This window comes from Nipponia nippon, unplaced genomic scaffold (assembly GCF_047370975.1).
Source record: "Nipponia nippon isolate SJK-2023a ecotype South Korea unplaced genomic scaffold, ASM4737097v1 scaffold_1, whole genome shotgun sequence".
NCBI lineage: Eukaryota > Metazoa > Chordata > Aves > Pelecaniformes > Threskiornithidae > Nipponia > Nipponia nippon.
Window position 1 is genome coordinate 55841790 of NW_028262290.1, and position 22871 is coordinate 55864660.

A 22871-nucleotide genomic window follows, 5' to 3' on the forward strand; every position below is an offset into this window, starting at 1 on the left:
AAAGAATATTGAGGGGGGAGAGAGATTTCAGTCAGGCATAGAATATAATTACAGACAGAAAAAGGTACATAAGCAGGGATTGAAAGATTGGGCATTGATCATTTAAGGAAAAAAGATGAAAATAGGCACAGTAAAAGTAAACAAATTAATAAATTGTGGATTGTACCAGGAATCTTTATTCTCCATAAGTCAGCTAATACAAGCATAAAGGGAACAAGTTTTTAAATTAACTTGCATTTAAAATAGAAGGAAAAAATTTAATATAATGCATAATTAGACAATGAAACTGATTGTCACCACGTGCGGCTTGGGCTAAGATTATAGTAAGATTCAAACGTGAACTGGACATCTCTGGATTTGAAGAATATGCAGAGGTAAAATTGTTAAAATTCAGGTGTAAATACTGCTAAAAAGCATTTTGGAAGACATGTAAAACTTGATATTTCAAAATTTAGAGCAATCTCTTGCCGTTAGGGGATTGGAAACAGTTTTTTCCACATCTGCCTTTTATGGTATCTCTTACACTTTCCATAAAACATCCCAAACTTCACAGAAAGAGGATATAAGACCGGTTGGGCTCAGGTCTAATCCAATATGGCAATTCTTACATTATGATTAATGAGGTTCCTTTTAACAACAGCTGTGATTCTGACCTTTGTGGCTCTGCTGCTTATCTCCTGATTTATACATTTTCATAACCTGCATCTCATTTTGAATAAAATAAAAATCTAAATAACTTTCATTCAATTGCTATAACCTTTTCAAATATTTGCTCTTAACAGGGACATTCAAATCATTTGTTCACAGAATCTCAGGCTGTACATCAACAGCACTCTTTTAAAGTATACTGCTACTATTAAGATTTTTTTATATGCAGACATTCATTATGCAAGAGAAAATATCCTCTGACATTTAAGAGAGAAATAATGTGCTTACACCAACCTCCCTGCATCTAAAACTTGAATTCCTGCTTTGGAGACCCAGTTCTAGAAACATGCATCTCTCTTATTTAGTATTGTGATGGGGTTAGATATATTCAGAGATTCCTTTCCTGGTTTGTGGTGTTAGTGTGACTCAGGACATGTTAGCTTGATGCATTATAAAATGAGCCAGTTTATCTTTAGTTTAGCCTGTGATCAGTGGGGAAAGTGCTTTTTCTTTGAGAGCTGAATGCAAAATAACTGAAGCAGATTGAAGTTGGCAGTGACTAATGAAGTCTTGTGAAGGAGTCAGGAGTCAGTGGGTTACTACATAGGATGGATTGAGAAGAGAGTAACAGCAGCCTCTTTGTTGAGCTTATGCTGTCTTTTTCTTTTTTTTTTTTTTGCATTATCAGTGTTTCTGTGAAGAAAATCTCCTCAAAAACAATTAAAAATTCCTGATGTATGTCTCTCAAACACACACATTTGCACACACATTTGTTACAGTGGAGATAATTCTAGGCTTCCATGTTTAATGAGCCAGTGTGGTTGCCTAAAGGTGTTCTACATGTTAATAATTTTAATCAGTCACACAGAATTTATGGAGCTAGAATTCCAATTGAAATTAGCATAAGTTAAAACCGCAGTCATTTATTTCTCTGAGAGCTCCCCCTACTTTGCCAGTTTGATAACATGCCCTGTTGTCATAGAATCCAGCACAATAAATCAGTTGTAACACAGACGCCACCGAGCAGCCTGCTATGGGACTTCTACACAGAGCATAACTACTATGAGTAGAAAGCACTGCAATTGTTTTTGCATTTGCTATACGTGTAAAATCTGTGGGCATGGAGCGAAGGTCGAAGGAGCATGAGGAGGAGGACTATGCCAGCCTGGCCTTGAAGGGACTGGGAAAGGGGCAGAGACGATGCCAACCAAGCCCCTGCCTTCAGCCTGACAGCTGACCCGGGCCAGGAGTCGCTGCAAACTGCTTCTGCCTTAAGCCCATGATTAAATGATTTGAATGACTGCCTAACCTCGACTGGGTGTAAAACAGGATGACGGAGGTCAAACACTGAGAAGGGGAACATGCCCTCCTTACCCAGTCTTTGGAGAGTTTAGCTGGGCTTTGTGCTCCGGGTGGTGCTACCGCCGAGTTACAGCCCGGACCGCGATTCGTGGAGTTTTTCAGCAATGCTGCAGCAATTTAGAAAACTGCTGTGGTGTTCCAGTATTTTTGTTCCTGAAGTATTTGTTTCTTGAAGTCTTTGTTAAACAAAGTCTTCAAGACTTTTCTTTTTTCAGACTTTTTATTTTTTAAACTCATAATAACCTGGAGATTTTGACTGAAACATTGTGAAGCAAACTGATTCAAGCTCTCTGCAGTCTAACTGTCCCAGCCTGTGCACACAGAGAGCAACAAGATTTGTGTTTTCCACCTCATTAAATTGACAGCAGAAATTAGTTTGTGGTATTAAAAACTAAAAAGTTAAATTACAGCTACACGTGTCCTTTATGCAATGGGGTGTGTGAAAGATGTTTGATTTTACTGTTTGCTATAATGGAGAATTTAAATTGCAATGTTTGTCAAATCTCTAATCTTTGTTTCAGAATGGAATATTAATTACGCTTTTAACTACGAGAGGTAAATAAAATGAGCATCCACTGCCTGCCTAAGGGTAAATTGCAGATTACTGACAACGTGATGTGGCGTACTAAATGTCAGTTTTGTCAAACAAATTTAGAGGAACAGTTAAACTATTAGCTTCCTGTTGTTACAGGGGGTTTTTTGCAATGAATGACTGTTCCTAGCAGCAGGGGCACTGTACCATATGGAACACTAACAGAACTAAATTGAATAAGCGAGATGAATGAGGAGATAGCACTACAGACGCACTCAATTAGTTTATAACTGTCTATTAACTTCTGTTGGTGGTTTTGAATAAACAATAGATTAACCATTACACCCCTTCTTTTTCTTTCTGAAACCAGTAGAAAGACAGTGTGATGATGGCACACAGTGAAGAAGAAACTGAGCAGTTTCTTTTTTTTTTTACCTCCTGCTTCTTAATGACTCGACTTGTGTGGTGTTGGCAGTACCTGCAAGTAATAAAATGCATTATTTCCAAGAAGCAGATCAAAATGTTTCAGATGTGGTTATGCATGCAAAATAGTTCTTTGAATACAATTACCAGGAGTTGCCCTGCCTGTTTCTTAGGGCCTGGTTTAGTAGCAGGGAAACACTAGTATGGCATGTGCACTTAAGCCATTTATGGAGATTTATTTGGCAGTTAAAGTGTCGTGGCCAGTGCCGAAATAAAAATATAATTAACATGTCTCTCTCTGCTCCAAACCATTTTTAGCCCCAAACTACTTTTAGCCTTTAAGAGCTGATGCATTAGTGTGCCCCTGACTAGGAAAACTTAAAACATGTTCGATTTTGCCAAATACTTGGCATCTCAGAGACTCAGGCCTGAAGTAGCTGCGGGATTAGAGAGTTCTCACATACTTCTACATGTTTGGGGTTTTTTCCCTTTTCTTTTCACATCCTTCTTAGAACTAATGACACACTTATTTCGTGGAGGGGGGAGTTGTTTTTGTCAGATTCTTGTGTTTCCCTGCAATATGCTGTATACTTACCCAGGGAAGTGATTGAGTCCCCATTCCTGGAGGTATTTAAAAGACGTGTAGATGTGGTGCTTAGGGACATGCTTTAGTGGTGGACTTGTCAGTGTTAGGTTTACAGTTGGACTCTATGATGTTAAAGGTCTTTTCCAACCTAAATGGTTCTATGATTCTATTATTCTGTGATTTTGTTTACCAGATTATGTCCTACTAAAGTCATTAGGATCAGATTATTTCCATCTAATTTAAATTCTAAGTAAATATACATACCACAAGATATTACTACTACTGGCTTCCATTTTAAGACATTGAAGAGAGATGAGGACCTCCACAGGGCACTGAGCTTACCTCATATTCTATTGTGATATTTTTGCCTGTTATTTAATTTAAAACTTGTAGTAAAAAAAAAAAATCTAAAGCCCTCACTCAAGCTATTCCACGTCACACTTTCACATTAGGTGTTCAAACACCTAATCAGTGAAGGTCTCGGCACTGCTGAACGTGAAATCCAGAACACCAAACATAATAGATGGGCAAGGTAAGTTAAGTGAGGGAAATTGGATGAAGGGGATAAAATAATAAATGCAGTAAGACATGATTAGTTCCCAGTCTGTCAGTGAGAGTGGTCCATAACTTCCATAAGCCTTGTCACTACATGATTGCTTGAAGTTCAGTACTTTTAGATATAATCCTAAATCAAGCTTAAGTTATATTTAAACTTCTCTTTAAATTCTTATCTAAGTCGAAAGCCACAAGTTTGTTTTGAATCATTGTCCCGTTGCAGTGCTGAGGGCCACTCTCCCCGTCTGTTGGATCATCTTAAAAGGGGAAGTTACCGATATTTGGAGACACTTAAAATTTCATCCTATTTTTAGCCTTGTTGCTGTTTAGCAATTAGTGCTACTTACTTAGTTATACAGATAGGAGAGGTAGCTGGGAAATACTAGGGAGCAGGTGCTGGTGACCCAAAGGAGAGCTGGGAACACAGTACTTAGGAACACGGGACGTTAATCCATAGAAAGCTCAAATCCATTAGTTGTACTGCTCATGAATAAATTTGTTTGAAAATGCAAAGCTTCCATTTTCTGGACCAACCCTCCATTTAGGCAATAGCATTCATCCTACTGAATCCTTTCATCTGTCAGCCAAATGCAATAGTCTTCTCCATCTTCTGTGTAAAGAGTAACAGTGCTGTCAGCCTACTGCTAACTTCCTTCCAAGATCTATTTTACTGATGAGTGAAGTGGTTTCTGTCTGTCCCCTTACCATACATATTTCACAGAGAGTGATGTAAGTTTTAATTAGTAAAACTCCATGAAATATTTAAAATTCCTCAGGTGAAAGGAGCAATATTAATAAAGTGGAAAAATAGCATGAGTCTTACATTGTGTAGGAACACGAACTTTGTAGATCACTAGAGTGAAAAAAATAATAAAGAAGTGACAGAGACAAACTCAGCCTGGGACTGCAGAGGGGAGATAAGATGTCCTTATCAGATGCAAGCCACGATATTAATCCATTCCTATCCATATGCTATTTTGGTATGTAAAAAAGATATTCCAAATTATTCAAGCATTTCCGTCTGCTTCTGGCAGAGTAAGCCATTTTTTTCAGTTTTACCTGCAAATGGCAGTAATTGAGAAACTTTGCCTAATTTTTGAAATCAGCTGTCATAGTAGAGGAAATACTTTTCTACTGCCATTTAAGATTCTACCTAAACTCATGTCCAAGTGTCCGAACCAGGTGTCCACGTATCTCCTTCAGCCTGCATTTCTGAGCCTGGATTTGGGGAAGACCCATGTTTATCTAGCTTCTTGTTACCATCTAAAGTCAACTAGAGTCTCCTCACCTGTAATTCACCTATGTCAAAATATTATTATAATGTCATTGCCCACTCTTATTTAGTTACAGTTATTTATAGTGTTACAGTGTTGTGAAGGAAGACACTGTTTAAATACTGAACATGTGTCCCTAATGAATTGCACCAATGTCCACTCATCTGTTTTCAAGTTACTTATTTCCTTGCTGTTGAAGAAACTAGCACAATACTATTTTTTATCCAGTGTTTGTAAGCTTAAAGGTCACTAGTGACTGTTCAAAATTACCGCCCGATGGAGGGTGGTGTCATTCCATGCAGTGACTTGCGATAAAGCTCTTTTAAGTACCCTTGGTGCAGCACTTACAGCTTAGCACTTAGCATTAAGAGGATTCCATTACTAAGTAAGTTTACTAAGTTACTCAGTTTAATGGACGTACTAGAGATCCTGTTTTTACATTTGGTCTCGCAAAAGTAAAAGTTAGCAAAGGGAAGCCCGTTAGCTCCTTGGAAGAGGCAGCACTCCTTTCTCCAAGGTCAGAAGTGGAATGCACCGTTCTGAAGTCCTCATTCACTTAACTCTCCACTGAAGTCAACTGTAAGGAGTCTTGTAGTTTCCTTTGAAAGATACACCTTTTTAACAAGTTGTCTAGATAGGCTAGGAAGTGTCAATCTAGTCAAAACATTTGTTTGACATCTGATCTTAAAATTGTTATAATTTGAAGCAAACAGTATGTTAAAGAGAAATTGCCATGTTCTAGTTTATTATGTGATATATTTGTAGTTGTGCATTCATATTTCTTTAGCTTTACAAAACAATCACAATACCATAGATTTTTTTCAGGTGCTTTTGTATAGTTAAATAGCCATAATGAATATATTATGGATTACTTACCCTATTTCAGTAGAAAATAAACCAACGCTTGTGCCAAAACATTAAAAGAACCTGTTCCTCAGTAAATGCTGTACTGTTTTAGAAGAATTCCTACTCACTGCATTTTTTCTTTAAGTGCATGAAAATATTTCAGCAGTTTCTCTAGAAGGATAAAATATCCACATATTGCCAAATGTTACGGACTGGCAGTAATGTCTTGCAAGTTACTACCCTGCTAGCCTTTCCCTCTAATTTCTGTTAACGGGAATCCTACCCAGACCTGTCTCCTGACCTAACCTATAGTTTGTTACAGGCATTAAGACACTCCTTCTCAAGTACTATCTCCCAATAGTGTAGAGCTTTAACAAAGAATTCTGTGCTAGCTATGTTATTCAATAAACTCATAGAGAGGATATTATTAACCATTAAATTCTTCAGGGGTGCAGAATCATTTTTGTGGAACTCTCTTAGGTTTTGCTACAGAGATACTGCTTTCTTCATTATAAAATTCTGTTGGTTTTTGGGTTTTTGTTTTTTTTTAATAAAGAAAGAGCAGTTTTCCTTGCAGCTGTCACAGTTTACATCCTTTCTCTGTAAATAAAGAGTTGGACAGTTAATTTTAGCACTACCACATTATATCTTAGAAACTTCATCCTTGTTTGTTATTATTAGAGGAGTGCAAAAGAATAGTTTGTTATTTTCAACACAAAAGCCTGTTAGTTCTGTTTCTGATTTCATTGCTGCCTCCCTGCAGCACTTCAGACAGCTCTGTGTATCTCTATAAAACTCAGTATACTTACTGTATTACATCACTACTGTAAACTGTACTATTCCAATATATTTGAAGTACTGGGCTGGGTATTGTAAGAATATTACTGTTAAACTTGCAAATTCCAACTGACTGATATTTTTAATAATGTAGTAGCATTTTAGTTGTTTGGAGTTGTTGCCTTCTGAAGAACAGCACAGTGCCTAGCAGCTCATGTGAACACATATAGTATTCTTGTAATGGATGATTTCATAGAATCATAGAATCGTTTAGGTTGGAAAAGACGCTTAAGATCATCAAGTCCAACCGTTAACCTAGCACTGCCAACTCTACCACTAAACCATGTCCCTAAGCACCACGTCTACCCGTCTTTTAAATACCCCCAGGGATGGAGACTCAGCCGCTTCCCTGGCCAGCCTGTTCCAGTGCCTGACTACCTTTTCAGTGAAGAAATTTTTCCTAAGATCCAACCTAAACTTCCCCTGGCACAACTTGAGGCTGTTTCCTCTTGTCCTATTGCTTGTTACTTGGGAGAAGAGACCGACCCCCATCTCACTACAACCTCCTTTCAGGTAGCTGTAGAAATCAATAAGGTCTCCCCTCAGCCTCCTCTTCTCCAAACTAAACAACCGCAGCTCCCTCAGCTGCTCCTCATAAGACTTGTGTTCTAGACCCTCCACCAGCTTCATTGCCCTTCCTGGGACACGCTCCAGCACCTCGATGTCCTTCTTGGAGTGAGGGACCCAAAACTGAACACAGTACTCGAGGTGCAGCCTCACCAGTGCCAAGTGCAAGGAGACGATCACTTCCCTGGTCCTGCTGGCCACACTATTTCTGATGCAAGCCAGGATGTTATTGGCCCTCTTGGCCACCTGAGCACACTGTTGGTTCATATTCAGCCGGCTGTTGACCAGCACCCCCAGGTCCTTTTCATCAGGGGAAGGACTATGACATTATTTATAGCTTTTACTCTGTTTGCTCAAAAGGGATTTTACCATGCAAGCTCTGTTCAGAAGTTTCAGGTTTTTCCTTTTCTGAGGATAAAAGATGTCTTTCTGTCTTTAAAAGTGTATTTTCACAGAATTCAGAATTAGATTTGAGAAAAAGTACAAGGCATTCATTTTCTCTTTGTTTTTCTGTGACAGAGGCGTAGACTTAAAGGTAGCATGGTTCCATGTAAAAATTTTTATTCCTCAGTCTTTGGATTATCATACTGCTTGTGGGTAGCAAAGTGAAAATCCCATATTATACGCAATTAGTAATTAACATTCTTTTCAAATGTTAAAGTTATTGTGGCTATAACACTGATTTTTTCAGATTAAACTGTATTAGAAAGATTTAGAGAAGCTTTCCTGGACACCTTTCTTACATCTTTTAATTAAGAAAGTGTTTGGTGTTAATGGGTTCAAGCTCGCCAGAATTCAAAATGAGGGGATCTAAATATATGTATTTGAAATGTTCTCACCTAAAGCCACCGTGGTATGCAGCTGTATCAGCTGCCCTTTCCACAGTGGTATAAAGATCCCCTGAAGTGGATTAATCAACCTTCCTTGCCATACAAGCCTCATATTAACATCTTTATTATGAGCCATTGAATATAGAACATAAGACCCCAACACACATACCTGCTAGGAGAGGAGTAGGGGCTGGACAACTTCATTAGCTCTTTATAAAGGGGACAGATGACAGTTTCTACCAGAAGCCCCCTTCCTCTGCATGGGATAAGATTGGATTGAGGGTGCAGCTGCATCTTAGACTGACCAAATAGTATCAGCCTCACAAGGTTGCAGCTGGACCGCTTCCTCCTGGAGTCACGGCTTTGGATTACCAGCAGTCCATCTGCCACCGCACTTCCACTGCCAATTAGATGATATACCCATGGCTTGGGAGAGCACTTGAATGGTTTACGAGCTACATGCTGCTAAAGAACCGCTGCTTAGTGCCTTCCTTCCCCCAGTGAGCACAGAGCGCTATTAAATTAGTGCACTACCCAAGAACACTATGCTTCGGGTATATCTTCATGCATCCCACTAGTTATCCTACCCGCCTTAAGGGGATGGCCCAATTTCAGCAGCCCCCTAGGAAAAAATGAGTTTGTTTCTTACATGACTGAGTATTGCCTATTCTGAGTTTTTAGTCAGTGACTTTTGTCGAGACATATTTCTTCTTGTGGAAGAGAAGGAAGATAGACTGCTCTAAAAGGCTGATTAAAACCCTATGCAGTCAGATATTTTGAACTGTTGAGGTGTATTGAAAATTACAAAAGTCTTGAAGGAGGGAATTGCTTGAAAAAGTGGAAGGTACATGATGGAGATGGAGTGTAGGTAGTGCAGAAAAAATCATATGCGAGTTTGTGAATGCTCAGTACCAGCACTAGCAAATATGTTGTACAGGCTGCTGCCTGTATTGGGATACAAAGAGGCAAAAAGTCTCTATTCAAGTGAGGAAGTGCAGGACTGGGGTTCCAAAGTCAGCATGAGCAAGGAACACTGTCTTGCATAGAAGGCAATATACCCAGGAACTGAAGAAGTACCTGCCACTGCAGGACTTACATAGGAGCTAGGTCAGGGTGCTTATCTGTTTACCAGAACATCTGTACTAATACAATGGAATTTTTCATCAGCAAAAAGCTTTCGGCTGTTTTGTATTCTGTTACAGGGGAGCAGCAAGCCAATGAATGAGTTGTATTAGATTAAGCCTATCAAAACCTTTGCTTTTGGTTCTGCACTACACCACTACAGATATTTAGTTATATGTTTACATATATACATGCATGTATATAATATATACAATACATAAAATATATTTACATATATGTAAGTAGCAAATATGCTAAAGATAATGCCTTTAAGGAATGTTTTGGAGAACTTTAAACAATTTATTTTGAATGTATTTTATGTCCTTATACAGATAAAGGAAATACATGTAGGAAATGTAGGAAATACCTGTCCTGTACCCAGGTCAGCCTCATGTAGTGATGCACTGTGGGGCTAGCGATTTTCTGTTTGTGGAAGGAACCACTTATGTGGCAGATTTACTTTTAAAGAAAGACATTTGCCTGGCCGTGCTTAAGGAGTTTAGAATATCATAGCAAATCTCAAAGAGAGAGGCTAGTGGGCAGAGAGGATGATGAAGCTACCACATAATAGATACATCTGCCATTTCCTCATGCTGAGAACACCTCTGAAAATGTGGTGAAAATGTAGTGTGGGGACAATCATCCCAGAACAAATTTGCATCAGTTTAACACTGCCTCTTGTCTTGGTTTGTGAAAGCAGAAGGATTCTGGGCACCTACAGTGCACACCACTCCTAGGAGTTTGAGACTCTGCTTAAAACTGACAGCTATGGGATAAGAAGGCGTTTTCTTTCATCATTAGCCAGCCTTTTCTAAAATGATAATTAGTTTCAGGAAGAGAATTTCAAAATCTGTCGTGAATGTATTTCTGTGAAAAGCTTTCATGTTCATGTTGTCTGGCACTACACATCATACAGCCACCTCCTCCTGAGTAGGCCCCAGTGTTGTCTGTTTAGTTCTTTGTTCAGATCATATGATAATATGGTGGGGGAAAAGAAGAAAAAAAAAAACTGTTGAGGCAAAGGGGAAGACTTGCAATGTCAAATGCAAAATATATCTTTTAAGCAATATGTTATAAATACAGTATTCTTGTACCCATCCACACAATACTATGAAGGAAATATATCTCTCTGTGAGCCTGATATGACATATACATCTTTCATGCATCTGAATTGTGTCTTTTAAGTTTTATCTCTTAAAACGAAATTAGGTGTGTATATTCACTTGCATACAAAAGAACCTAGGTATTCTTGTTAACTAGATGAGTAAAATGGCGTATATGCTAACAAAGGAGAAAGTCCAGGTTCTGTGTAAACTTTCATTTATTGTTCTTAATAGAGTTAGCTAAGAAAATGACATTTCTTTTTGTGGGGAAAAAAGTATCCTCAGGCAAAAGGAAAGGTCAGGTGTGGAATTTTCCTGTGACCATACATTTCAGAAAAGGATCTCTTCAGAAACTTCAAATACTTCATTTCAATAAAGTTGAAATAGTGTAATAGAAAGCATGTAAATGTCATTTTGCATTTATGTACAATTAATGTAGCAGAAATTAATACAAATCAAACACAATGGAAAATGGAACATTTAATCTTCATTAAAATGAGAACATGTGTATTATTAATACCATATTAGAAAATCAAAATATAATTTGCCTTTTTTCATGGAAAATTATCACATTCTCATTATGCAGTTCAATGTGAATATAACTAGCTCTCTAATGAAAAAGTTTTATTGACAAAAATATTTACACAAGCTTTGCTCCTTAAGTTATAAAGGTGGTTTAGTACATGCGGCAGAAAAAAAATATTAAAAAATGAAATAAATAACTAAAAAGAATATATATCTGTCATCATATTTAATTATTTGACTGTATGTAATTTTGCTAGTATTATCCTGTATTGGTTCTGACTGTGCACCTCACATGTAGGACTATTCCAGAGAAGGGGCACAGTTGAGGATTGTGTTGAAATCTGTAATCCTTTAAATCACTATGGCTTCCTTTTATGAAAAAAGCCCTATTACCAGAACATTTAATGGGAATCCTAGAATCATTTGGATCAGAAGGGACCTTTAGAGATCATCTTTTCTAACCTTCCGCTCAAAGCAGACTTTAACTAAATCGAGTTGCTCGGGACATTGTTGAGCAGGATTTTGAGTATCTCCGAAGATGGAGATCCCACCTCTCTGAGCACCTGCTCCACTGTTTGACTACCCTGATGGTGACAAAATTTTACTAAGATCTAATAGGAATTTCGTGAGTTGCAACTTGTGTCTAGTGTATCTTGTCCTTTCACCATGTGTGCAGAGTCGAGCTCTGTCTGCTCCGTACTCTCCCACTGGGTAGTTCAAAACTGCAGTAAGATCTCCTGTAAGCCTTCTCTTCTCCAGGTTGAACAAGCACAGCTCACTCAGTCTCTCCTCAGTCAGGATTTGTCTATCGAGAGAGATCCAGTTTAATTCCCTGCTCAGTCAGGTAATATTTAAAAGTCCATTTCCTTTCCTATCAGAGGGTCCTAATCCCCTGTTGGTTATACATGTTTTTTAATAGGAAGAACTCTTCAAAACCTTTAAAAACACACTGCTTTGTGTAATTCAAGACTGACTGGATCAGAGAGTACGACTTACTGGTTTGGCGAGCAGGGCTGTCAGCTGAAAGAGAGACCTGGGTGCTGGTCTGCTCCTATGTTAAAGACTATGGTGATATCTTTTGGTATAATGCAGTCATTTCACCCCTCATCACCCTACCCTGCTTTAGCTGCTCCCACCTGCTCTGGGTCCCTGCATTCCTCACCATAATAGACCTCTCAGCTGCCCAGTTGTCCTCTTTTCTTCCTGGGAAGAGAGGACAAACACATAGCAGTTTGTTGTCACTCCGTAATTTTTGGCCTTCAAGTGTTCCAGCTGGGCTACTGGGTTCCTCCCTGTGCTCAATAAAGGATTTGTCATACTTTGGCCTCTCCCATATTCTAAGTGGCACCCTGATCCTAGTACTGCAAGTAGTTCCACATGGCTGCTCTAATCACATGAGTAAATCAGTTGGCTAAGTCTTTAGTGAACTGAACAGATTCATAAATGTTTGCCTTTTAATTCATTTGGGCGAAAAAACCAAGATGTTAATATTCTGTGTATTTTTCTTATGCACCCTTACAATTCAGGAGGACCTATAGGTCAATTAAACATTGTAGGCACTATTTTCTTGATTAATTTGGGGATCATAAGAATCAAAACACAAATTGTTAAATTTTGAAACAAATTTGGAGAATTTGTGGCTTTTCATTTTTCCTTCCTTAGTTCAGTCGAGTAGCATGGGACATTTTATTGCCTGATTCATTACTTACAATAATCAAGGTCATGGTCAAAATTAGATAATTGTAAAGTTTAAAAAATATTGCTGCTCACACCTCATTACTGTTTTATTCTCCTGTTGGGAGGGCAGAGGGGTGTTGGATTTTTTTTTTTTTTTTAATGTGTGGGTGCATTTTTCTGAAGACCAAGACCAGTGACTAACTTGAGCCAGAAATAGTGCAGCCAGGAGCTTTGCAGACATAGAGTTCTGCCAAAGCTTCTCAAATTCCTTTTACTGCCATAGCCTAGAGCCTTCCCTGGAGTGCCTGTCAATCATACTAAAATGCATCGAGGTCGTCTTAGATAGACAAACAAGAACTAAACTGTAACCACAAAATTAACATTCTCTGTGAGCTAAGACAAGAGTCAGCCCATTTCAAATAAACGTTGTTACATTCATCTGATGCACCACATAGCTCCAGTTTTTTTGCACTGTCGGTCAGTCACCAGTGTTCCCCCTCAGCCACTGCATCATCAAAGAAAATCTGTCAGTGTGGTGCCTCCTGACCTGAGGTTTTCTTGGGTTTGATGCTGTAACCCGCACTTGCAGAAACTCAGGTAACCTGATGTAGGAGTTCATGCAAAGCAGACGCTAAGAAACAAATAAGCAGAGTTTTTAATGGTGTCACTATAAGCAAATCTCAAAGCACGTGCTGAATACCTGAATTCAAGAAAGAACACTTAGCAGCAAGAGGAGGTGAGCTGTGTGTCTGTGACTGCAGCTGTACCTTACTTCTCCATCATCTTTTCCTTCTCATTTCCCATTGCCCTCCACATTTTCTTTCTCTCTTTTCTGATCCACTGGTTCTTAAGTCATACCATACTTCAGCTGTGAGCTACCACTGATATTTTGAAAATGGGATGTAGCCAAGTACTTTTCTTTTTGCTTTGATGTCATGTGATGCTAATGAACCAATCTACTAGTAACAGCAAAGTGCAAAAAGACCATTAAAGTCCTAATATGCAATGAGTAAAAAGGCACAGGAGAAAACACAGAAAATCAAAACTGGTTTTGTTTATGCTGGTATAAATCAAAACCATTTTCATTAACCTCCATCTTCATTTGAAAAGTTCGTACTCATTTTTCACTCAATTCTTATAACTCTGTAAGTTAAATGAATCCTCCACCCCACCCTTTTACTCATATTCCTTTTTCCTTCTCCCTTTCTAGCCAGTCCTACTAGTACTGGGATGCCTTCTTGGTCTCCCAGTACTAGTTTTGGTGTTACTGAAAGTGCTTCTAAAGTCTCTATGGCAAAAATGAAAGCCACAGTGAATGCAAGGGGGGGAAATGAAATCCTATGGTATCAGCAACACTGCTTACAAAATTTGAGCAGCATCGCAGCATTTTTTAAAAGTTCATTCTTTTGTCTATATCAGAGAATGCAAGAGCATAATAAAAATGAAATGAATAATGTTAGCACTTGCTCTGAAGCAGGAAGTTGATAATTAAAACAAAGAGAAGGCACCTAAAAGAAATTATAATAAGCCACCCCTTTGTGAAGTCAGGTAAAAGGGCTTATGCACCCTTGGCTATAGTCAAATCGTCATCATCTCTACATCAGTCTTCCATACTGTTGTAGCTTTACTCTGTTGTGATGTCAATACAAAATATATGTTGGACTTCTTAGGAGAAAGAATAGTTTTATAATCTAATACAGGTTTGCATACTAAGAGATCCTAAACAAGGAACAGCATAATTCAGTGGGATCCTGCCCACCTTTTTCTTTTTTAATTTTCTTGACAATTACTTTCCCTGTGGTTGTTCTCTAGAAATGCAAGTTCCTGAAGTGGGGACAACTTGTAAAGCATTTTTTCAAGTGTTCGCTAGTTCTTGCTGCAAAACATAGTATGTTTAAAAATATTTCTCCTAATTTTATGTCCTCTCTGATAGAGTGTTGACAGTACACAGTTTAATGTCACTGTGAAATTGCATTCTTGAGCATGTTACATTTCAATATAAAGCATATAAATGTGAAATTGAATGACAGAAGTTTGCTATGAGCAGAACTTCACTATCGCTAATGCCATAGTACTTTATTTCGTTTCCTCACTTGATTTCAGTTGCTTCATATTTGTGTCTCAGTCCATTCAGGGGAGATAGAAGGGGTTACGTGCAGAGTGTTGCTGTTTTCATAAGAAATATAAAACAGAATAAAAGTATTAATTACTTATAATGATAGTTATTTAATAACACCTACAGAAATTTACCATTTTGGTTGAATTGGATTAGATATTTGGGTTCCTGAAACTTTTTTCCACTAGCACTTTTTAACAATGAAAAGTAACATAAAAAATACAGATGAGGCACTGGAGATTCAAAGTATGCCCTAAAAGGGTATCCTAAAAACCAGAAAGTAGTATTTTGAATTTTCTAATGCAGATTACAATACTACCCAATGTTACCAAATGTGTACTATTGCAAACCAGAGGTGGTAGACTAAACCTGAACTCCGTCATACACATGTAATTCTCACAGTGATGTGTGATGTGTGTTTTTGTGTCTGCCGTAGAGGACTCATTGCTGAAGACAAGGAAACAATCACAGTTATTGACAAGGACTGTTTTGTTGTTAAAGAAGAAGTAATTACAACATAAGTATGAAGAATGTATAAAAGCACAATAAACAGGGATTAACTCAGTTACATTTGCAGACACCCTTCTTGTGGAGAGCTTTTAGTAAATCACATCTTCAGACTGAGTGTCGCTGAATCAGTGATGCTCATTAAATGATTTCAGATTAAAGCATTTTCTCCAAAATAATTATGAGTCTTCTTTTAGCGTATCATAGATAGCCAAAATAGATGGGCAAAGTAATTAAGTTCTGAGTTAATCAATCCTGCATGGTATATCATAAGTAGCCTAAACAATGCAAAAAAGTGAGTAATTCTAAGTGTTAGAAAGGCAAATAAGGTATTTACATCCTGTTTCCTGCATAATCTGTGCAGGGATTGTTAATATAATAAAAAATTGCATCAAATTTTGGATTAAAAGTCCACCAGACTTAACATCATGTCTGTGACAGTGGCTAGTGACAAACCTTTAGATGAATACAGGAACAGAGCTAAGATAAGGTAATGCATTCACTGTCCTCTGCTCAGCCCTTAATCAATTTTTCTTCTACCGCTATTTACTTTTGGTATCTCTAGAGTCCTGTGGTGATGTGTTCCATAATTATCTGGTTTGTGTAAAAGTATTTACTTCTATATTTAAAAAAATTACAGTATACCCTCTGGTTCTGGTTCTTACATTGTTGAGAAATAGTAATTCCTTCTTAATTTCTTATTTTCCTGCATGCTTTTCTTTTTTATATACCTTTATCATATTCCTAGTTCAACTGCCTCTTTTTTAAACTGGGGACTCCTTATCTATATAGGAACTACTGCTCTTCTGGTAGGATCTCTTCCTTTGATCTTCCTATCACCTCTCTGTATATGTTCTCCAGTTTGAGAAAATCTGCACACGGCGGAACTGCATGCAGTGTTCAAAATGTGGGAGCTCTATAGATTTATACAGTGGCTTAATGACATTTTTCATTTTGTTCTCTGTTCCTTACCTAATCATTTCATACTTCTTTTTGCCTTTTTGACCATACATAGCACCGAACTTTTCTCTTCAGAGAATCAGTGACTGCCAGATTTCTTTCTTTTGGTATTTACGAAGTCATTTAGACCCAATATTGTGTGCATGTAGTTAGGATTATTTTTCCCATATGCATGACTTCATATCTGTCAACACTGATTTTTTTCTTAAGTGAATATCCAGTCACTCTACCTCTTGAGATAAATTTGTAACTTTTTAACCCTATTTCTAATTTTTACTCCCAATTAAAAATTCTGTGTTGTCCAAAAGCATTGTGGACAACAATGTTTTTCATCCCTTTTCTAGATCAGTGTGCATGTGGTGAATAGTACAAATCCCAACATGCACTGTTGTAGGATACCCACTAGTAATGTATCTCTGTTGTGAAAAATGACCATTTAGTCCTACCGTTTGTATTGTATCTTTTTAACCGGCTATTATTTTACCGAAGGATCTTTGTGATTATAGTTTAGATTCTTAAAGGGGTTTGGTGAGCAAACTATTAAAACCTTTTGTAACTACAAGTGCACCACACCAGTGGGTTGCATTAAAGCCTCCAATCCTTTCTTTATCAGAAGCATTTATGTGACCTGTCCACAAATAGAGAAGTAAAATTTGAAACAATATGTGTATAAGAAGAAACTATTTTATCTTAAGTTACAGTAAGTGCAATAGTTCATTGAATTAATTAAAGGAAAAAATTCAGCCCAGTTCCTTTAGCAGTACTATTACAAATTTCATCTCACTGTGTTTATTAGTATCTTGGTGATGGTAGTGTGTTGCTGGAGCTGTGGAAAGTAGCAGCGTCTTGTTTCTCCTTTCTTTGCTTGAAAGAGGCATACTGATACAAAAAGGGGAGTACCACTCATTTTGGAATTGGGAAGAAGAAAGTGAGTGCTTTTGCTTGATTTAAATAAATATGCTTTTCTCACTGTTCCTAAATTAAAATGGAAGGCACATTTCTTTCAGAGCCTGAGTTGATTCCAGTTACCAGGCCCAGTCATCTTTTTTTTTAATTTTATTTTTACTGTTGTTACATTCCTTTAACTATGGTAGTGTCCCATTGTGCCTTGTGCTTTGTGCCTAGTGTTTTATAAACATGAAGGGAAAAGGCAAGCTAGGTCCCAAAGAGCTTGTTATTTAAGTCAAGACAGGACAGAGAAATGGATACAGATAAGTAGATGGAAAAGGAACCAAAAAGAGGCTGATAATGTAGCAGCAACTTAACAGTTATTGGCATTGGTTTCTTGGAGGGTTTGAGGCAGAAATCACAGAGGAGGATTTTGAGAAAGGTATTGAGGCAGGCTTGCAGAAGTTTTACAAGGTGACTCTTTCAACTAGAAGGGACTATAAAGGGGAAAATGCAGCATTTAAGAGTTTCATGGTGGCAGATAAAATGGGGACAGATTGTGATGAAGTCTTTAGCTTATTATTTTCCTAGGCTGATTTTATTAATATTTGTAACAGAACAGAGTAAACAATACCCAAAATCCCACACAATTTTTTGGGGGTGTCTGTATGTTTGTCTACTGTGCATTTTGCTGTATTTTTACCATTGCACCAGCTCACTTCTCACAATTTCTTGTGCCTTAAAATACCAACAGTTCCTAGCTAGTCTTGAGATTGTTCTGAATATCAGGCTCCTCTTTTCTGAGACTGGTATAGTATAGTCTCTTTCCTCATATAGTGAAGGTAACACTATTTGTGTGATAAGCTGATCATTTTTGTTTTCCCTACATAAAGAATTTCATCCTAGGTAATCATCATGGGAGCTTCCATCTGTTTTATTTTTTCCCTTGGCTGTAGATCTCTTTTCCTTTAAGAAGGAGGGAACATCAGAGAGTATCTATGAAGTGTCTTTTCCACGAGTGAAGATGATCAAATATTTAAGTCTTTTTTTCCCCCAAAATTTACTTCGAATCTAAGAGCATGAGTGGTGATGGTGATGTGAATTACCATGGGTTTACGAGTTTCTTAAATCTTGTATAGCTACAGCCTCCCGAGGATGAGTTGCAGAGACTGCAGCACTGCAACACTTTCAGCAATATCTGAAAACTGCAGATGTAAAAAGTGTTATATTCAGCTAAAGTTTACTCGACTCAGTCCAGTGGGTGTTTTTGTTCACAGTACAAAAGTCTGGCTGGTATCGCTCTCGTCTTGTAACAGTTGTTCCAGATTTGAACTTTTCCCACAAGACCTATTTCCAGAATTAGATTCAGATTGAGAAGCACTGTACAGTTGTTACTGTCATAAAAACAATCTGCTATAGCTTGATTATGGGACCAAAACCAAAAATGAAGGAAATGAGAAAATGTTAGTGTAATTTCTTTAAGAAAATTAGCTGACTTTTTATAAGATTTGAGCTTCATGTTGTTGGTGTAATAAGCAAGAACTCTAGCTTTCCTTGGGAAGGGTACAATTTTTACTATAAAATAAAGGATGTTCACTGTAACAGCAGATGCTTGTGATGTGCACCCTGCAGAGCATGGGGGTTTTTTGTAATCCCACTGAGTGGCTGGTATCATATATTTTACCACATTGTGGATTTTCAGATATGGATCAGTATCGCTACAATGTTACCCAGGGCAATTCTCCTAGTAAATTTTCTTTAAAAAACTGTTAAGGAAGAGTTGTTACCTGTTCACCAGTACATTGTTCACATGCAAGAACTCTTGCAGAAAGTGCTGAGCTTGTGAGACTGACTGCGATTAAAGGTTTTGTATATAGAGATAGTACTCACAGGTCCACTGATCGGTAAGGGAAGGCCACTACATACTGCAGTTTCCTGGCTTTAGTGAGTATGCAGTGTTTAGATAGCTAATTGGATTGACAACTGATTAAAGAGAAGCTGCTGATTCCAGCCTGAAGAGAGGGAAGTCTCATGAAGAAAAGCTGCTTCTGCATGCCTTCCTGAAGCATTGCTCTAGTGCTGAGTTGTCCCAAAGTACTTTCCTATGGCTTGCACAGCCATGAAATAAAATAATTACGATATGTGCCTTATGGATAAGTTTCAGTGACCACACTGTGGATGCTGTCGTTGTCACTGTTCCGATTCTGGTTTCACAACCCAGCTAAGCTGGGAATTGCCTGGTGTTTGGCAGGTGGTGGGAGTAGTTGTATGTACGTTCAGCTTAAGGCTAAAGAGGATCAGAAGAGGAGCCATGCATGACTTAGTGTGTTGCCATCTGAGTTAAGGGTGGAAGGAGGAAAAAATATATCCGTTTCATGTTATCACTTTGATAAGCCTGTCCTTATAAAGGACTTCCATTCATGCATTAGGAGATACATGTCAGATTCTACTTGAAATAATATATCACTCATTCATTACAATTAGATATGAAGGAGGGGGGGAGATTGAAAGATGCAAAGACGTAAGACTTTTGTTGTACTTATGGTACTTGAGTGAAATTTTACTGTCCCTGATATAAGAGAGTTCTGTGAAGTAATAAAGAACCAGTTTTGTTATCAAGTCTACAAAGTAAATTAGTGTTGATCAGAAAGGGACTTGTGAAGTTCCTCCATTTGATCTCCTAAAATTAAAATTAAATCAAAATTTAGAAATAAAACCTTGTTTATGAGCTGTCCACCAAAGATATTCCAAATTACAAAATCAGGAGTTAAACTTCATCTACAGGAAGGATGTGAGTTGTTACTGCTTATCGTGCACTCCTTCTTAGCTGGACTGTAATATTATCATTAGTGAATTTCTTAATCCCCAATAATGAACATTTATGGATGAGTTTTTGTTGGACATCTAAATGCTTAGTGTAGTACAGAGTCCCACAGGTGGCTGCCATCCAACTGACCATAAGCACTCTCCTTCTCAGCATCAGTCGCAATCTAGAGTGTGTTCATGGTGGCTCAAGCTAACACAGGTGACTTCTGGGCTGGGATGAGCAAAGAGGTACACGCTACTCGTTACTGCAGGTACTGTAGCAGGTTTTTAAGGCAGAGTACTTCAGTCGCTTTCGCATGGGGACATGCCCTCATGAATGGAGTGGCAATCCAGCACCTTATTGAGGGCCAAATGTGACCCTTAATACTTTTGTGTGCAATGATCCAATACCATGCCTGCATTTACTATTACTACTTCTATTAACAGCAAGACTTTAGTTTCAAAGGCCTTTTGAGCTTTAGTCATGAACTAAGGTACTTCTGTGCTTGGTACTATATCAGTGCAGAACACAACCATAGCTCCTGCCCAAATGGCTTGTTATCTAGGTGTAAGATAAGAGACAACAGGTAGATAGATGGGGAGCATGGGGAGACTCTGAGGCAATACCGATCAGCATAGTGAGCAGTAATATCAGTACTTTGCAAAGTGTGTCTGCAGGCAGTGATTTGAAGCAGAATAATGATCTGTCAGTAGGGAGGTTTAGAGAAAGCTCCTCCTATGCAACATGAGGGGAGACAAACATGTGCTTGTTTGAAAATCCAGTGGAGGCTGGTATAAAATTTTTGTCTGTGATGGGAATCATTTTTTCATACTGAATGAGAGTTAACAAAGAGAAAGGCTTTGAGAGTTAGCACAAGTTGGTTATGCTTGATGCCGTAGGCCTCTAGAAATGGAAGGAAACATAGATGAGATAATAAGCTCCTGTAAGTTCTGGTTGAAGATATCTAAAAGATCTTTCTAGTGGATGGATATGAGCTGGTTCATTATATTTTCCACAGAGGAAAAGTCATTGAACAAACAGATATGAGAAGATCGAAGTCTGTGGAGCAGTTATTTCCGTGTAAAACCCATACCTTGAAGTTACTACACAGAAGGAATCTGAAAAATTTAAATGAAGGCTGTAGGCAAAGACTTGGGGAAAGGATTGGTCTAAGACAGAGTTGCAGGCCAGGGAAAGAAGCCAAATGGGCATGGGATCCACCATCATCAGGATCACAGACATCTCGCAAAGCTTGAAGGAAAAATCAAGAGTTTTGGACATGTTATTTTGTGATAGTAGCTAAGCATAAGATTTTAGTTTAGACAGAAACAGACCGATCTGGAAAAAAGAGGTATATGCATCCAAAGCAGTTCTATGGCTTAATGAATCACTATTATAGTACCAGAATCAAGATCTCGTCTCTGACAGACTACTCCTGCTCAGAAGCAACTAAGTCTTGTGACTAATTCTCCTGAAATCAAGTGACAGAAAATAGTCTTTAGAAATGCAAGTCAATTTAAAGCGTCACTTGCTTGTGCAAAGTGTGTTAAGAGATCAAATGTATTCTACACAGTATGATGTAAAACAGTTAGCTGTATTATATGGTGTCTCAATGAAACAGCTCCAGACAGTTCTACACATGTGAAGTGTAAATTGTTACTGATTTGTTGGTTCCAGTGAAATCTTCTCTCTTACCATTTTTATTTATCTATTTAAACAGATGTAGCCTCTGATACAGTAACTCACATCACGTTTGTATCCAATCAGTCCCCTTTAATTCAGTGGTGGTTCCCAAGGATTAAAGTGCTGTTCATCATAAGTCAGGGCATTGGCAACTATCCCTTGATTATCAGATGCCGTTGAAAGTCATGACTGTGAAATCAATTTAAGTTTCCAGAAATACAGGAATAATTGTACATATATTGCTTAATAATGTGGTTACAAACTGCAATACTGATCTAAACAACATGAAGACTATGTCTGCTCACTGAGTGTTGTTTTTTTTTTCTTTTGTTTTCTCAACATTTGTTTCTTAAGAAAATTGGCTAAAAAGCGGAAAGAGACATTGAGTAGTACACGGCAGGAAATGACAGTGATGGTGAATTCAATGGATAAAAGCTACACTGAGCAAGGCACCAACTGTGATGAAGCTTTCTCTTTCATGGACACGCACAATCTAAATGGGAGATGTAAGTTTTTTCTTTTTCTTTTTTTTTTTTTTTTGGAAGGTGGAAGAAAGGTGCAAATGGTTTTTAAAATATTCTTCATTACTCAGTCATGGAAAATCCATGGGACCCAGAGTTTCCCACTGTGCAGCACATTACACTGTGTATTCGAATGAGCAAGGCAGACATCAAGAATAGACTTCTTTAAAAATAATGAGGATAATTGAGCTTTTTTCTGTCCATCCTTTTCTTCTGCAGAAAAGCAAAGATATTACTGAAACAGCTGTAGTTTTATCTTTCTCCAATCTCTATTATGTTAAAAATTTTCTATCCCTCATACTGTCCCAAGTCCTTCAAATGCTTCCCCTGCTCAGTTCTTCTTTTGTAGGCGAAATTTATTTTTGAATGTCATAACTTAATAATGGTGATCTGATTGTCTTATTATTTCTAATTCTAGATGATGCTCTTCCTGTTGCTTGTGCAAAGGAAGAGCTCAGTGGAATTATATGCTCTGCAATTTCATAAGAGATTCTCTAATATCC

The 22871-nt window shown here is 37.9% G+C and overlaps 1 protein-coding gene across 11 annotated transcripts in view; it reads left to right on the forward strand.

Annotated features, from left to right (window-relative positions):
- The window catches only part of PTPRM (protein tyrosine phosphatase receptor type M), a 499983-nt gene that overhangs the window by 375977 nt on the left and 101135 nt on the right, over positions 1-22871 (forward strand). For all 11 annotated transcript variants that reach the window (XM_087756312.1, XM_087756322.1, XM_087756360.1 and 8 more), the window contains one exon: positions 22202-22353. In XM_087756312.1, the coding sequence (XP_087612438.1) occupies positions 22202-22353 (152 nt within the window). The remainder of the gene's footprint in view (positions 1-22201; positions 22354-22871) is intronic.